This window comes from Urocampus carinirostris, chromosome 5, assembly GCF_059441175.1.
Source record: "Urocampus carinirostris isolate Australia breed hairy pipefish chromosome 5, RoL_Ucar_1.0, whole genome shotgun sequence".
Lineage (NCBI taxonomy): Eukaryota > Metazoa > Chordata > Actinopteri > Syngnathiformes > Syngnathidae > Urocampus > Urocampus carinirostris.
In genome coordinates this window covers 28,846,760-28,864,262 of record NC_142353.1, presented here as the reverse complement: position 1 = coordinate 28,864,262, position 17,503 = coordinate 28,846,760, and the positions used below count along the sequence as shown (strand labels likewise).

Genomic DNA, 17,503 nt, shown 5'->3' with positions numbered 1-17,503 from the left:
GTGTTTGAATTTGGCCATGAAAATGGTGTACAAAACCTGGATGTAGCAGGGCGCCGTGACTAAAGTTGACAGTTGTGTGCAATCTGTGTGGTACGTCGCTTCAAAAAGACGAGGAGAAAAGAGTGTCTGAATGAGAGAGGGGCAGAAAATCAGGGTGGTCCAAAACTTTGACAGCATGCGAAGCAGGGTGGCTCAAAACTTATATGGTATTTATCATTTTTAGGCTTTTTTTTTTAGCTGTTATACAATATGACAGGATCCGCCCCCTTAATGTCAATCTCCATTCCTCTCCCTTTATCCAATTGGCTATTTCCAGTCATGTCTCGGTGACCAATCAGGTCCTGTGCATATGCCGAACAAGGTAGTAGTCCATAAAAAGGGGAGTGCCGCTTTTCCTCAAGAAAACCTCCACCCCCTTTCAGAATAAGAGTGATTCAAAGGTTTTTTCTGAGGCTCCCGTGTCCATTCACGTGGTCTGAAATTGGCATCCGTGACAGGCATCAGCCGCGCTTTGTACCTGTCAAGTGCTGTCCTTTGCACCCCAAAGACCCCTGACTCACCGAATAAGAGTCCCCCAAGACCCCATCCCTAGATCAAAGCTTTACTAAGCTCTGCTCGCATGGAAGAAATGCACTTTTGCCGGCTTGCTAGCCACTATGGCTTATTAGACGTGTTTCATTTTCAGCAAAAACAGGTGATGCTGTCTTACAGAGACGATGGGGAGGGGGGGGCTTTTCATGTGTGTATATGTGTGTATATATGTATGTATAATATTTGTGCATAATCATTTTACTTCAAGTTTATTGTCAAATTTTCCATATGAAGAACATACAGCACAGATGCAATTACTTCCTCTTCCCCACGTGCAAACACGACAATAGATAAAACAGAATACAAATACAGTAAGGTAAATAGAAGGACAATGAATACAAAAATATATAAGGTCAGAATAAAAAAATGTGCAAAGTAAAACCATGATCTATAAAAATCAGTTTTGAATTGATTTGGCAGAAGGCAGATGGGTGGGAGGTGTTGGGGCTAGGAGAGAGTTCAGAGTCCTGACAGCCTGATAAAGGTTGTCGTCCTTGAGCCTGCTGGTTCTGGCTCTAGGACTCTTCAGTCTTTTTTACGACGGCAAACAAACCAAAAGTCTTACAGGAGTACCTGACTGTACTTGTGCTATGATTGATCAGTCGCAAAATATCGCTGATCACGATCGCAAAATTTGGATGCAACAGAAATCGGCAGTGAAAGCACCGGATCTTAACCACTAAACCATCATGCATGACATATGAAAAGGCATTATAATTTATTTTAATATCAGTGTATTTCAACTCACAGGACCAAAAACAAATGCTAAAGAACTGAGAAAATCTAACGTTGTCCTGAAAGATTAAAAAAAAAAAAAAAAATCTCTTTGGTGTATCTGATATTGGATCGGAATTTGAAGGGCATTAAAACATATTGTGAATATTATGATTGTATCGTGTTCAACATTTTCAACATTTTCAATCACCTAAAATTCTGAGTTTGAGCTGAGACAAAGTAAAATAAATATTAATACTCATTTATAATTAAAAACATATAGGTGCATATTATACACAAATACATATAATCATTAAATATCATTCAACAATTCATCTAATACCAAAGTAATTGTTGAGTAGATAAGGATTACTTGTTTTCTTTTATTAAGGGCTTATATCACCCGCAGGTATTGATTCATGGTACTACACTCTTTCCATTATAAATAATTCTGATTCGAAAACAAAAAGTAATCAAATTTGACAGTTTTCAAATCAGCATTGAAAACAAATAATCAATTACTAAAGTAATTGTTGAGTATTTGTTAACCGATTATTTGTTGTTCCACCTTATTGATAGCCTCAAAAGCACCAATATCGATTCTTGGTATCATTTCTCACCCACTCCGGCAAAAACAATTCTAGTTAAAAAATAATAAGCAACCAACTTTGGTGGTTTTTAATTACATATCATGAACACTTCATGAACCTCAATTACTAAAACATGCTTTTCGTAATTTTATTACGGATTACTTGTTTAACAGTCGGATACTCTAAAAGGCTGTTATCAGCACCGATATCGATTTGTGGTATCAGTACTTGCCTATTACTGAAGAATCACTCGTGTTTCAGTAAGAAAAATCAATAAATTGATGAATGAATGATCGAAAGAGTGACTGTTCTTGATTGTAATTATACAAAATGAATGCAATTGGAGGGTTTCTCCTTTGAGTACAAGTAAAACAAGTTACAATGGTTAACAAGTGCAAAAGGATAAAAACTTGAAAATATATGTAATAATGATATGTAATATATGTTTTAAACATTCATTGGATTATTTAACTATAGGTTAGGTAATATGATATCAGATCTAGTATTCTTTTGCCCGCACATGTTTTTTCTGTCATTTTAAAGACTCTGACGCTAATTTTACTTTACTAATTATTTAAAATAATGTAAAAGATATATCTCACCCCGGTGACGATCTAGGCCGGTTTCCGTAGCAGCGGCATCCTTTGTTTGGCTATCTGATGCAGGACAGGTCCACAAAGGAACGCCCGAGGAGCATCAACTTTGGGTGATGGAGGTCGGGGTTCCCTCCCATTCCAGGGTCGGGGTAACCCTCTTGACCGCTGGCCCCCGGGGGCCATGGACTCAGTGTGGCGGTGGCACCGGGGCACCGGCAGGGCATGGGAAGGGGCTCAGCTCGCTAACCGTCGCAGAAAAAAAAACACTAACCGAAACGCCTCACAAAAGACAAACGCTACAAAAAGATTTAGCCGAATAAGAAAGAAAGTTTGCGTTGAGATTCAGATGTTGACAGCACGTCACGACACAAAGATTCGACTTAGCAGTTAGCGACAGACACAAAGGGGTCGAATGACCTCACTTTAAAGGATTTAACTGTTGCTTAAAACGAGGATTGAACTGTTAGCCTTGTGGGAGCGACTGTGTGTTTGTTTTTGTGTGTGTTTTTTAGCCAGTTGCTAAGCAGCTAACTAGCTAAACATCTCATTGTGGCCCTGCCAGGTGCCGGAAACTCACTGGTTTCTTTCTGGGTGACTGCACGGGTAAAAGAGTTAGCTAACCCGGGTTGGTGTGGAGTGGATTGCTAAGCAGCTACCTAGCTAAATGTTTCCGTGTCAGTTCTTTGTAGTCCCGACGGGTGCTGGCATCACACCAGTATCCTTCCGGGTGACTGCACGACTGAGACTTGCCGTTTTCGTCGAGCACAGGTTTTAAGCAGCTCGGCCCACTCGGGGCTAGCGTCAGAAGTTTTTTTGTGGATATTCACAAGTTGACAACACGTCACATAGATTTGTGATCCAACAGCAGTTAGTGCCAAACGGGGCTTGGATGACCTCACTTATAAAACGTTTTGAGGGGTTTTAAATGTCATACGTTGAACTATCAGCCTTGTGGGAGGGATTGTGAGTTTTGTTTTTGTGTAAGTTGCTAAGCACCTAGCTAGCTAAACAACTTCATGTAGCCCCGTTTTTTTTCCGGGTTACTGCACACCAAAAAAACGGCTAGCTAAACCAGGCGGTAGTGACATCAAACAGATTGCTGAACAGTTAGCTAGCTAAATAACTCATTGTCAGTACTTTGTAGGCCCGTCTAGCGCCGACAGCACTTTTGTCTCCTTCCGGGTTACTGTTTGTATTAAAGAGTTAGCGTTAGCTGAAACGAAGTTTGTGTTCCGACGTTGAGAGTAAGTCACAACACACATATTCAACTTACCAGGTAGCACTGAACACTAAGGGCTGGGATAACCACATTTTAGAGGATGTAACTGTTGCTTGAAATAAATATTGAATTGTTATCCTTTTGGGAGAGATTGCATGTTTCTTACTGCAGCGTTAGCCAGTTGCTAAGTGGCTATCTAGCTAAACATATCTTTGTTGGGTAATTGCAGCACTTCAATTTCCTTCCGGGTGACTGTACGACTAAAAGTATTTGCTAAGCCAGGCACAGTTAGTGTTGCGCAGATTGCTAAGCGGCTAGCTAGCTAAATGTTTCCAATTTGATTTTAGCCCTGCTGGGTTCAGGCAGCACTTGTGTCTCCCACAGGGTGACTGCACGACTGAAATATTCAGCGTGAGCCTCTCCAGGCATCGCAACGGTGTCGAGCAAAAGTTACAAGCACCTTGACTCATTCGAGGATAGCTTCAGAAGTTTGCGCTGGGTTTCAGACGTTAAGACCATGTCATAGCACAAATATTCACCCCAGCAGTTAGCGTCAGACACAAAGAGCTTGGACATTCAAAATATTTTCAGACAATTTAACTGTCACTAAAAACAAAGACTGAACTATTAGCCTTGTGGGCGGGATAGTGTGTTTTGTTTTTTTGTGTTTTCTTAGTGAGTTGCTAAGCAGCTAGCTAGCTAAACTTCTCAGTGTCAGTTCATTTTAGCCCTGACAGGTGCTAGCAACTCAGCTCACCAGAATTTCGGGTCCAAAATGTGGTATGCAATTCAGACGTTGACAGTACTTCACAATACAAATATTTGACTTAGCAATTAGCACCAGACACTAAGGTGTAGGATGACCTCACCTAATGAACGTTTCAGTGGATTTAACTGTCACTCAAACAAAGATGATACTGTTAACCAAGAGGGAAATATTGCGTTAGTGAGTTGCTAAGTGGCTTCTTAGCCAAACGTCTCTGTGTATGTTCCTTGTTGCTCCGCTGGGCACTGGCAACACTCCAGTTTCCTTCCGGATGACTGCACGACTAACAAAGTAAGCTTTAGCTTTGAGCAAAAGCTTGAATAAACCTTTAGGTTAGCGCCGGAAGCACGTCACAACAAAAAGATTCGACTTAGCATTTAGCACCGGACATAAAGGCCCAGATGACCTCACTTAAACGTTTTTAAGCGGATTTAACTATCGCTAATCACAAAGATTGAATTATTAGCCTTGTGGGAGGGACTGTGTGTTTATTTTTGTGTGTTTTCTTTGCAAGTTGCGAAGCAGCTAGCTCGCTAAACATCTCCGTGTCAGTTCATTGTAGCCCTGATGGGCGCCGGCAGCACTCCGGTTTCCTTCCGGGTGACTGCACGACCTAAAGAGTAAGCATCAGGCGGAAGCTACAAGGGCCGCGGCCCACTCGAGGTTAGCGTCCGAATGATGGAGGGCAGGAAAAGGTTATTGATGAGTGACTCAGCCACTCGGGGTTGGCCGGCTAACACGTGGAGCCGTGTGCTCGGACTATTAACTTTTGCCCTGCTCGGATTAGCAAAATACACAAGGCGAGACGTGACGGTGTGTTGTGTGTTTTTAATCTCTGTCCTTTCCCTTGCGCTCACTTAATAAGCTCGCGGTATTAGTACTGCTTTATAGAAATCTAACAGTGTTTTTTGCAATTTGTAATATGGGGGTAAATCAATTAATTATTCAAACTAATTATAAAATCACAGGTAAACATTTTGTTAGGGTGGATTGTAGATTGGGTGCTTGCAATGATTACTTAAGCACTTATCAGTAACTAGCAACGTTGAACATTTTAAACAATTATTTCCATTATCAAACTTTATGAAAATGAAAGTTTATTAGTTTAGTTCTATTGTTTTGTGTAAAATAGTTCAAAATATTGATTATGCTTTTTATTCTTACATTATTTATTCCTATATTATTATTATTATTATTATTATTATTACTAATACAATTTAGTTATTGAGTTAACCGTACGTGTCCATATTATTAAAAAAATCTATATTTTTAAATTTTTATTTTGTGAAAAAATATTATATGTTTTTATTTTTTTTGTATTTTCTAATCAAACATGATTTAAATCCTAATCTAGTCTAGAATGTTTAAAGTACATTGGTATTATTCTTTGTTTTGCATTTCAATAATTCAAAATTATATTTTATTTCTTGTGAATTAAAAACATTGAACTCACCATCATCCTCAATAGTTGCAAACATTCAGATTATTTTAAGTTTTATTTAACCTTTGGGGCGAGTGAAATGAATTAAGTATTTTATTGAAGGCGTTTTTCTATTATTTAGAAAACACACATTTACATCCAGAATGATCACAATGATCGAGATAATTTTGTCTTCTTGATTTTCACTATAATTTTCTTAATTTTTAAACAGAAAATATTCTTAAAATGTAATTTAAAATAACATCTTATTTTTCTTTAATTGTGGGAAATTGTCCTCCAAATTAACACAATAATCTATTTGAAAACATGATTCGTTGGATTTTTGTCCTAAAACACAATACATTTGGATTATTTCAACAAACACACAAACTCCTCTTCTGTTGCTGTGTCCTGTTTGAATATTTTATAAAAACATATCAGTTACTTTGCATTCTCTGAGCAAATGTTTTTTTCTTCCAATAATAGAAATGAACCAATCATGGTAAATTGTCAGTAATTTTCTCCCCTTTTTATTGTCCACATACTAATTTTCCCCTTGGCTATGTGCTGCTGCTGCCACCAGTGGGCAGTGCCACGGAGCTGCTGTGAATCGCATCTGTGTCTCTTTCCCTTACTCGTGCCTGGATCACAATTTGCATCCTGTCTGTCCTCGTCTGTGAAAAATTATCTCCTTAATGTAACAAAATGCATCCTCATTTAATATATCAATTTTGGAAATCTGGTTGAGAAAATACCTGAGAAACAAAAAAAACAAAACATTTTGTTTCATGTGGAATAAATTGAATGAAAGAAGGACTTCGAAGCTCACTTTCTTCCACAGGGCCATCACCACCCTAAGCAAGACCACAGGAGTTACTTAGAATATTCCATAGTTTACTACACTATTTTATAGAAAACTATAAAATGTAATATTTTTCTATTAAAAAAAACAAAAACAGCCATGTTCACTTTAAACTTGTACTCATATGGACGTGGTACATTATCTGTAATCCCATACTGCTGTAAGCAGGGGAACGTCAGAACGCACCTTTGTCAGGCCTGGCGCTCCTTTTTTCCCCATTACTGTATTTTTCCTTAAAATAAACTGTTCTCATGCAGCCTCATTCCATTATCCCCATTTTAATCTTGCTTCGACCATGGACCAGCATAAGTCACTCTTGTCAAGAGGCAAGACGTTCTAGCCCACCTATCATGAACCACACTGCTGTGGCCGCGATCCATTCCGATCCACTATTGTTGAGAGCGAGATCTGGCATAGGACATTTATTTGTCAGTTCTGCCCACTGAAACATGACATTGTGGCCCTTTTTGCCCCCCGTTCCTTCCACGTTAACTAACCAGCACTGTTTTGGCTGTGAACCATTATTCCCAGTCGACTATTGATGTGAGCGGAGAAAGTTAGAGTTCACGCCAAAAATAGTAGGGGGCTACTTTGCGTTTTTTTGCATGTCACAAGAGGTTCTGGTCAATATCAACCTTGGTGAACAAGGGATTACAGTATGTGTGTATATTTAGACATGGATACCCATGTCTTATTTCTTCACTCTTATTTTGAAAATATATTGCAGCTGTTATCACTGCACTAATTTTCTGATCCACTTAAAATATAGGCCATTATCCAAGTACTACCTCGTAAATATTTGCCTATGTATCCCAAGGTAGATTTTTAAAAGTATTCTATTACATGTTTATCCTGACGTGCCACGTCCAATCAGAGTTCGTATGGGTGCTTGAAATCCTTGAAAAAGCTTGCATTATAATGCTTTATTTTTTCAATGTTTGAAAAGTGCTTAAATAGTGTAGTCTGACACGATAGACCACGCATCGAATGAAGGAAAACAAAACAAGTCTGCATAAGAACGTCCAAGAGGACAGGTGCGGGAGGCTGACATTTAAAAAAAAACGATGGCTAGAAAACGGAAAGTACAAACAATAGCTAAAAAATGAGACAAATCTACGCATGCTGCAAAAAATGCAAAAAAGACTGTTCACAATGGGAGAGTCAGCTCTCTCCGGCCATTAAGAATGTCAAAACTGGGAAGGTCTAGCTCAACTATGACAATTTCCTTCTTTTTTTGCTAACCATTTGCCACATGCTGCCCTAAAAAGGGAACTATGAAATGTGTATTAGTGCAAGGATTACCTGTAAATTATCGACATTTAGTACAACCATGTAAAATAAAATATAGGTTAGCCTTCCCCAGTGGAAATAATCTCATTTTAATTGTACTGGAAGAACTGGAAAATTGGCTTCTATAGTCCTTGAACTTGGCCATGTAAGAGGAGTACGTACCCTACATGTTCACTACATTGTCATTGACAACAAAGACAATTCTAATATTAATACGATGTCTTATTAAATGTATAACTGCAGTTAAAGAGCATCTTTTTTTAATCAGCGTCATTTCATCATCTGCATAAACGGGAACGTGTTTGGGCACCGTCTCCAACAGACGGCAGGTGTTAAAGGGAAAAGGGTGCGTGGCAGCTTTGACGGACACACAACCACAACACACACATCGCGTTAACACTTATTAAGGACGAGGAGATGCTTGAGACGCCATGCCAAGTCTCTCAATTCCCTCTCACATTTCAGGTATTTACGTGTCTTCTCAGACTCATTGCAATGTGATTCTAGCTAGGGTGTAAAGGAAAGTGTGTGTGTGCAGTTAAGTGTCCGGTGGGGGTTTTGTGTGAAGCGCCAACACGATCTATTACCTTCCGTCATCTCCGAGCGCTCGGGACAATAAACACAATTATTTAAAAATGAGGCAAAAAAAAAGCTAATATTTATATATTCAAATATCATTTTTCTACACATTGAATTTTCTACTTCTGATTTTGTAAACAAAAAGTTGATGTGGGTGTGTGATGTGATTGGTTGAGCTGTGTATTAAGTGTCACGATAGAGCCACTAAGTGATGGCCATTGGATATAAATTATGTTATTATGAATTATATAAAATATCGATACAATTACATTGAGCAACACATCTTTTTTGGTGAAGTTTTATACAAAATAAATACTGTTTTCAAATAAACATTTATCTCACTAAATGATTGTGTTTATATATGTGCTGCATTTTTTTGGTTCTATACTTATGTCAATTCTATTTTTTCTAATGAAGTGTCAAACAATCTGTATTTATTACTACTTAATCAAAATTACATTTTTTCTTCAGGTATTTTTAAGTCAATCGATCTTTTGTGTGAAATTTCTAGTCATTACAATCTGCTATCCGTCTTAAATACGTGTGTGTGTGTGTGTGTGTGTGTGCGTATAAACACGTTTATAAACAACATTATATATATATATATATATATATATATATATATATATATATATATATATATATATACTGCAATTTTATTCAATTCAAATACTTTGTGTAATTGCCATTGTTTTGTAAGTTATATTGTATTTTTTATAGCAATTAAAAGGAACCAACGAAGCATATTTATCCAGCAGATGGCAGGGCATTGTGCTGATTTTAAACATGTTATTTTATATGAGAAATATAAAGTATTTATTTATATTTTTAAATTATTCACATCTTATGTGTACTATGTTTTTTTTTATTTTATTAGAATGTCCATAAAAATTGGGTCCAAAATGTTTAAACAGAAACAGTTTAATTAATGTAATATCAATAAGTAAATAATAAAATTCCTATTAGGTACATCATTCAACAATAACTGCCTGCAATATAAGCTTTGCTTATATGTATTCATTATATTCTGCAATCTCATTATTAAAGTTAGATTTATTTTGTGACCATTTCTGATAATAGGTTTAAAATAAACATATTAATAAACAGTGAAATCCACAATAACTAATGGATTCCGCAAATCTAAGTGGCGCTTATAAGCAGTCATGATTACAATTAGTCAAGTCATGAGATAAATCAACACCGGCCAAAAGATCATCGGCTGCTCTATACCCACTCTAAAAGACATTGCCGGCTTGCGATACCGTATCGCCACCTATTGCCCTTTAGTAGGCGCTACAGGTTGTTCAAACACGGACAATCACTCTCAGAGACGGCTTCTTCCCCACGGCCATCACCATCCTAAACGAGCGCACAGAAATCTTGCGATTTTTTTTTTTTTTTTTTGCTGCTGCTAAATGAAACTGTAGTTGTACAAAAATGTGAAATTATGTTCCTTGTGACTTTATTTTTATTGTTGCTGCCAAATGTTATTGGTCTTCTTTTCATTGAACTAATGTCACAATGCACTATTCTTTCTCATTAACAAATATTGCACTATTACTACAACTTACGCCAGTCTCTCAGCATTACGTTGTATTCATTTCTGCCTTTTATCCTGATAGTGTTTTTTGTCTTTTGTTCTCTTTGAAATCTTGATTATACATTTGCCCTGGAGTGCCATGTCTAATCTCATTGCATACAATGTTTGTGCACTTCTCATTTTATATATATATATATATATATATATATATATATATATATATATATATATATATATATATATATATATATATAATACAAAAACAAACTTTAATTGATTCTTTCAATCTAGGTGGCATTTATTTAAATTAAACTTTAAATGTATCAAAGTCATCATTGAAGTTATTTTTTATTTTCGGAACGTATTAAGTGATACAGTACTATTCAAAGGGAGACGTCATTGTCCAAAATGAAAAGAAGGAGAAATTAATTAATTAATCAACAAATAAATAAATAAACCATAATTGCCGATTTCTCTGACGCGGCTTCTTCATTGTCTCCTCCAGGAGGGCTTCGGTGTGATGGTCCTCAACCCCAACCAGAACCACCAGGAAGTGGAAAAACGGCCTCCGCCCCAACCTTCGGATGAACCCGCTGAAAAAAAGGAGCGCAAGGACAGCAAACGGTGGAGAGATTTTGACCACAAGTACCAGAAGACCGAGAGGATCCCCGTACGGGTATGTCATTTTTATGTCAGAGGCGGGGCAGGAAGTGAATGCCATGACTGGTGACGGGGTCACAGACAGGGTTGCAACTATCGGCTATGTCAGGGGTGTCAAACATGCGGCCCTCAGGTCAGATCAGGGCCCGCCAAGTGATCGAATCCGACCCGCAAGACAACGCTGAGAGATGTGCAAGAGAAAAACGAGCTGCTGCTCGACTGTTTAGTCCAGGGGTCTCCAACGTGGTGACCATGGACACCAGGATGCTCCCTAAGGACAACTCAGGTGCCCGTGGACCTGTTCTAATAATAGCTCACGAGTTCCGGTTCATTGTGGTTTTCTTGTAAAATGATTTTTTTAGTTGTTGATTAAGTGTATTAATGCTCATTCCAATAATTAACCAGGTTATAACATAGTAACAACATAGTAATAACATGAAACATTCTTGTTTTGGAAATACACATCAAACTTTGTGCCCTTTGCGCTAATTAGTAACAAAGACTGTCAACTTGAAAAAGGTTGGAGATCCCTGGTTCAGCTAATCAGAATGCAGAACCCAATGCACAATTAAAATCCGCGAAATAGCGAAAAGTAAATGGTGATGCCACGAGGGATTACTGTATTGCTATTATCGACTTTTATCGACAACGTTGACTAATCTTCCCAGCCGTTGTCGCGGGAGAAGGTGGGAAAACCTGGCGGGAGTTAGGGGGGGATGCTGAGGAAGGGACAAAGAAGAAGGCAAGAGAGGAAAGGAGAAGCAGGAGGACGGAAAAGAGAAGCTCTTGTGTGGTCAGCCTGTGTGTGAAGAGCTTGGCCAAGCTCCAGTCGCCTCTCAGCAAGCAAGTGTTAACCACATGGCCACCTCCCTTTTCGGACCCCCTACCCTTTCCCCTTCCCCTCCTTCTCTCTCTTCACCACGGCCTGGTCAGTCTTTGTTGACCGCCGGGATTATTATCTTGCCGGCACACGCTCGGCAAAAAAAAAAAAAAAAAAAAAAAAAAAAAGAATCTTATCATGTGACACGGACTGCGTATGAACAGATGTGCGTGTTTTTGTGTGGTCAAACAAAGGAAGTTAGTCTTTTGAATGAATGTTTTTTCCATTGTCAGGAATAATTGAGCCCAGATTGGTTTGAAATGAAGTAATATTGTTGGAGATGGCTTTTTGTTTTAGCAAGGACCAGAAATTATCATTATCTTTTGGGCTTGTTTTTGGGGCGGTTGTAATTGAGGAACAAGGTTACAATTTTTGGAAACATTTTCGTATTCTCTGCTTTTACAATAGTTTTAACTTTCATGCGGCTTTTAGTCAGGGGTGCCTTTATACATGGAAAACATTTTATAATACACTTGTTTTGATGGAGCCCCTTCTAATCCGTTGTACTTCATAGTCCAATAAATATGGTAAATACATAAAAATGGTCGAATGTGTCGGATAGCAGATCATTTTACAAAATTCAACAAAAGAATGTGTGGGGTTGTGATTAAATAACAAGGTCACAATTATGGAAATATGTACATTTCTTAGAATAGTTCTCTTTTCTTGGGCCCTATAGTAAGGTGTGCCTTATAGTAAGGTGTGCCTTATGTACGGAAAATATTACAATAGTCTGATTTTCTTGATTCACTTTACAATTTTCTGCACCTTAAAGTTCAGAAAATATGGTAATCTAAAATATGGTATCCAATACGGCAGACAACATCTCATTTTACATCATGAAACAAAGGTTTTTGAGCATATGTGATTAAGCAACAGAGTGACATGACATAAAGTAATACTGTTGGAAGCACATTTTCTTTTAACACAGACAAAAAATGATTATTTCCTGGCTTTTGTGAAGTTGTATTTGAGGGACAAAGTCACAATCCTTGGAAAAATGTACCAATTTGCTGCTATTACAGTAGGCATATTCATATGCAGCTTATAGTCAGGTGTGGCTTATGTGTGGGCAATATTTCACTGTAGACTTTTTTGACGGTGCACCTTATAGTCCATGATTTGTAAAATACTAGTGATGAATAACACTATAATAATCAAAACTCTGTCTTTGGTAGATGGGGCAGGGTGTATATAATACATTGAGGATAGTGTCAGAATCTATTATCACAATAAATCATGGACTTAACGAAAGTATTTTTAGGGGAGAAAATCGCCCGACTGTGTGACAGTGTTTTAGTATCAAGATTGTTTTGTAGTTCATTTTTTGGAAAAACAATATTCAAAATCAAGTATTATTTCAATGAGATTAAAAGTATTGTAATATGTTCCTAAAAAGCCTGTTTTATAATCTAAAAAATATCTTTGTCCAATGTAATATGTATATTTAGTGTCAAGTGGGAAAAAAGTAAACAAAAAACAATAATTTGAATTTATTGAATTTAAAGGTGCCTTACATGATCACTCTGTTACCAAAAAACGATTAAAGAAAAAAAATTATCTCTTTTTTGTGTTGTGTTTATTTTTTGCATCCATCGAATGTTTACTTGCCAACATTTCTTAAGCATAATTGTAAATACCCTATGTTGTGTTGCACATTGTTTTTTGTTATTTGGGTGAATGATAAGTTAGTGAATTGATTCATTTTGTTTTCTACTATATATTTATTTAGTTGTATACAATGCAGTAAATTATTATAACGTTTAACATATTTCATAAGCATCATTTTATTATCTGGTATGGGGATTTACAAATATTCAAATAAAGCAAAATATTACCACATTTTGTGATTTTAAAGTTTAATATTTAATTTACAATATATATATAATATGTGGGTGTGTGTCTGTTTTTAAATTTGTTAGTTCATTTATTCTTTTTCAATTGGTCACCGTATGTATAAATATTCAAAATTAGTCTCAGTTTTAGTATTTCTTTTTTAAACATATTCATGGTATGTTCACATTGCAAACATTCCATAAATATAATTGTAATTATTATTACTATCACTGTTTTACATGTATCTTTCTTAAGAGGAATAATTAATAGTTGTCTACATCTTTTACAATTTTAATGCATTTATAATACATTTACTATTTATTATATATTTCAAAATGTGTTTATTTGTTGTACTTCATTTGTAAAACGTTTAAAAATGACTTACATTCCAATCATGAAATAGTAGATTATTTAATTGCATCATTTACTCAATATTTGCAGTCTTATTTATATTCTTAAACTTACGCTAAGTATCTTTTTTTTTGCATGGAACCTGTGCAAAAGAATGGAGGGTTGCATTTGTATTATATATATATATATATATATATATATATATATATATATATATATATATATATATATATATATTTTTTTTTTTTTTTTATGGCAGTAGTTTTTTTAAAATAAGCACCAGATACTGGTTTGCAAACTCCTTATAACAATCTAATAATAGATAAATTAATAAAACAATAATAAAAAAACATAAAAAGAAGTAAACATTATATATGTATGTATAGTAAAGACTACACTGAAAAAAGGAGGTTCATAGATTACACATAATAGAATAATTTTGCTCTAGATTTTTAAGTTAAATGTTTTTTTTCTTCTTGTCACTAATTTTTGTAAGCTGATTTTTCCAAGTACTGTAAATTTTTTAAAACCGTGTCAAAATCTGTTAATTATTTAAGGTAGGACATGTTTTTTCCGAGTGAAAACAAAATATTAACAATGATTTAATTTAATAATAAATCCACGGTAGTTATGGTCATCCTATCTTAACATACTTGTCCTTAAATGCGGGATTTGCAGGAACAGGTTTCTGACCCTAGAAACAAAATGTTTTTATTTGTAATTGCCGATTTTTGAGATGACATTCCATCACGTCAAGTACTGTACATTTTTGGACATATGTCAAAATGAGTTAATTGTTTAATGTAGGACATGTTTTTCCTCGTGAAACTAATAATAACAATAATTTCAAAATACATCCACAGCAGTCGTGGTCGCCCTAGCTCAACGTACTTGTCTTTAAATGCGGGATTTGCAGGAACAGGTTGCTGACCCCTGAATTTTGATCCTTGACCCAAAAGTCAGTGAGACGCGAGTTTGTTTGACCTCCCCCAGGACCGCCCCCCCTCCCCCCCTTCGTTTTGGTTAGCCCCAGAGTAAGCTGTCACACACACACATTAAAAAAAATAAGAAAAAAAAGAACACTCCCCCTTTTGTCGGCGATCTTGTGCCTCCTCCTTTACCTCGGTGAGTCGGGGTGGGTGGTGGATCAAATCAAACCTCTTTAGCCGTCCGGGGCCCTGTTTTCATCTTTTTTTGCACAGAAGCCACCCGAGGCACGTGCATTCACACGCTCACAAACCTTTTTTTGTTCTCTGCACCTCACACTCTTAACTCCCGCTGAGCCCACGGACCACCTGCACGCCCACGTTCAATAGCTCGGATATATATATATATATATATATATATATATATATATATATATATATATACTACCGTTCAAACGTTTGGTATCACCCAGACAATTACGTGTTTTTCAGGAAATAAAATATAGTTGCATTTATCAAATATGTTATTCAATTTCTGTCGTCTTTTGCCCATATTAATCACATCCTTTTGTTGGCGAGTATTAGATTTGGCTTCTCATCAGCCACACTGCTTTGAAAGCCATCATCTCTGAGTTGCCTCCTCACCACATATGTTGACAGTGGTGTTTCGCCGGTACTAATTACCAAAGCTGCTTGTTAAAGTTCTGCAAGGCTATTTCTCAAATTTGAGAGTGTAATGTACTTGTTCTCTTGCTTGGTTGTGATTCCCACAATTTTTTTTTCTCTCGTGGCTTTTACGGTTCTTTGGAATCCTTGAAAATGCTAGAATTTGATTACTGTGTTTTTAATGTTTGAAAAGTGCTAGAATTTTGGGTTAAGTTTTTGTGCATGCTTGAAATAGTTACCATGTTTCTTGGCAGTCTGACCACACATTGAATATGATAAAGTCAAGTATACTTAAAACAACACCAACAAGTCTACTGTAGTGGATTTATTTTGCCATTTAATTTCTTCTTCCCTCATAATTAACAGCAGCTGGCATTAGTTTGTATTTGGTGTTGTAATGGGAAGCATTATTGCCCTATACAAGCCGTGCCAAAGATATGCAAGATTTCAGGAGGCTACCAAAAATTCTGACAATCGCTAATATGTTGAACAAAAACCACGCACAGCACACTGCAAAGTATGCAAAAAACGGAGATCAGCACTCTCCAGTCATATGAAAGGTAATTCAGGGAGCTAACTAGCTTAACTATGATATTCTTTTGATAACTGTTTGCTACATGCTGCAACTAAACAGAGCAAAATGAAATGATTAAATGTGTGTTAGTGAAACTTTTGGCTCATGACTCATCAGTTGCTAAACACTGATTTAAAGCATTGGGTGTCCCAAACCTGGAGACCTTTTCAATGTATCTCAATTGCTTTTATGAATTTATATGCAGACATATGTAAATGTAGATGTTATATTTTGTATGTTTTTTAAAATAAATTAATTTATTAAATGGTTTTGAAACTCTTACAATTAAAGAAAAAATAAATTAGGTCCCTGTTTAAGCACGAGTTTAGTCAAGTCACATATCTTTGTATTGCCCTTAATCACAAAATGTTACAATTACTGCATTCACTGATCTTAAAGCAACATGTGGGCAAGGTAAAACTCAAAACCTCAGAACAAGTAAAATAAGATATCATGAGAAGGGCAAAACTACAGCCTGTGGGCCATCTTAATTGGTACCAGCTTAGTCCCCAATGTCTCTTTCTTTGTCTAAATTGAAAGAGCAAGACTCAGAAACTTTATTTATATATATTTATGACAGTAAATTTCCATATATATATTTATGACAGTAAATTTCCAGTTCATGTTATAAAAATGTGTTTATGTTCAGTTCCAGTCACTACTTCATTATAATCCTGATAATTCTAAGTCCGTCATTTGTTTTGTTTTTCATTTTAAACTGTTAATACATTTTCTTAACACACAGTTATGTTACATATTGCTAGTTATTCAAATTTTCGGTTGTTATGAAAAAACAGGCTATACATAATCACTCATTAAATGGGTTCTGAATATTTCATGGACAAAATAACCCCCCAAAAACTGCAAGTGGCCTGTATGATACTTGGTCAATAAAGGGTTAAAACATGGACACATTTTGTTTTGCTTATTTGGCAGCGTTTCAAAACCAATTTGATGAAACTAATCTAATAACAGCAAATATAAAATACATATACCATGTCTGCATGTACTGTATATTTATTTATAATTAAAAACACATTCAATAGGTCTCAAGGACCGGCCATTTGGCCGAAATGTTTAACCCAATTAGGCCCCCCAACAAATAAAATTGCCCAACCCTGTTCTAGATTCATTACAAATGAACTGCAATATCCCAAGTTTCTTACTGCTTCAACATTTGCTAATTAGGGAGAAACGTTTGATATCCCAATAAAAGGCTTTCAGTATATCAGAGATTTTGGAATAAATACAAAATGTATGACAGTTGTGTTATTTTAATTGCCGGATGGCAAATGAAGAATATCATGACAATATTGTAATTTTGAGACAGACCTATATAGGGAAAAGCTAAACCACAAACATTGATGATGTAAATTCAGCTTTAATAATGACTAAACTATTTTTTTTCCTTTCTTCCCTTTCTACTTTTCCAGGCCCTTTTGG

At 36.1% G+C, this 17,503-nt stretch overlaps 1 protein-coding gene across 5 annotated transcripts in view; it reads left to right on the top strand.

Moving 5' to 3' along the window:
* Positions 1-17,503, top strand: part of arb2a (ARB2 cotranscriptional regulator A) — a 261,702-nt gene that overhangs the window by 89,096 nt on the left and 155,103 nt on the right. For 4 of the 5 annotated variants that reach the window (XM_088336391.1, XM_088336389.1, XM_088336388.1 and 1 more), the window contains exon 7: positions 10,673-10,843. In XM_088336391.1, the coding sequence (XP_088192517.1) occupies positions 10,673-10,843 (171 nt within the window). The remainder of the gene's footprint in view (positions 1-10,672; positions 10,844-17,503) is intronic. The other variant, XM_088336390.1, reaches the window with a different exon arrangement.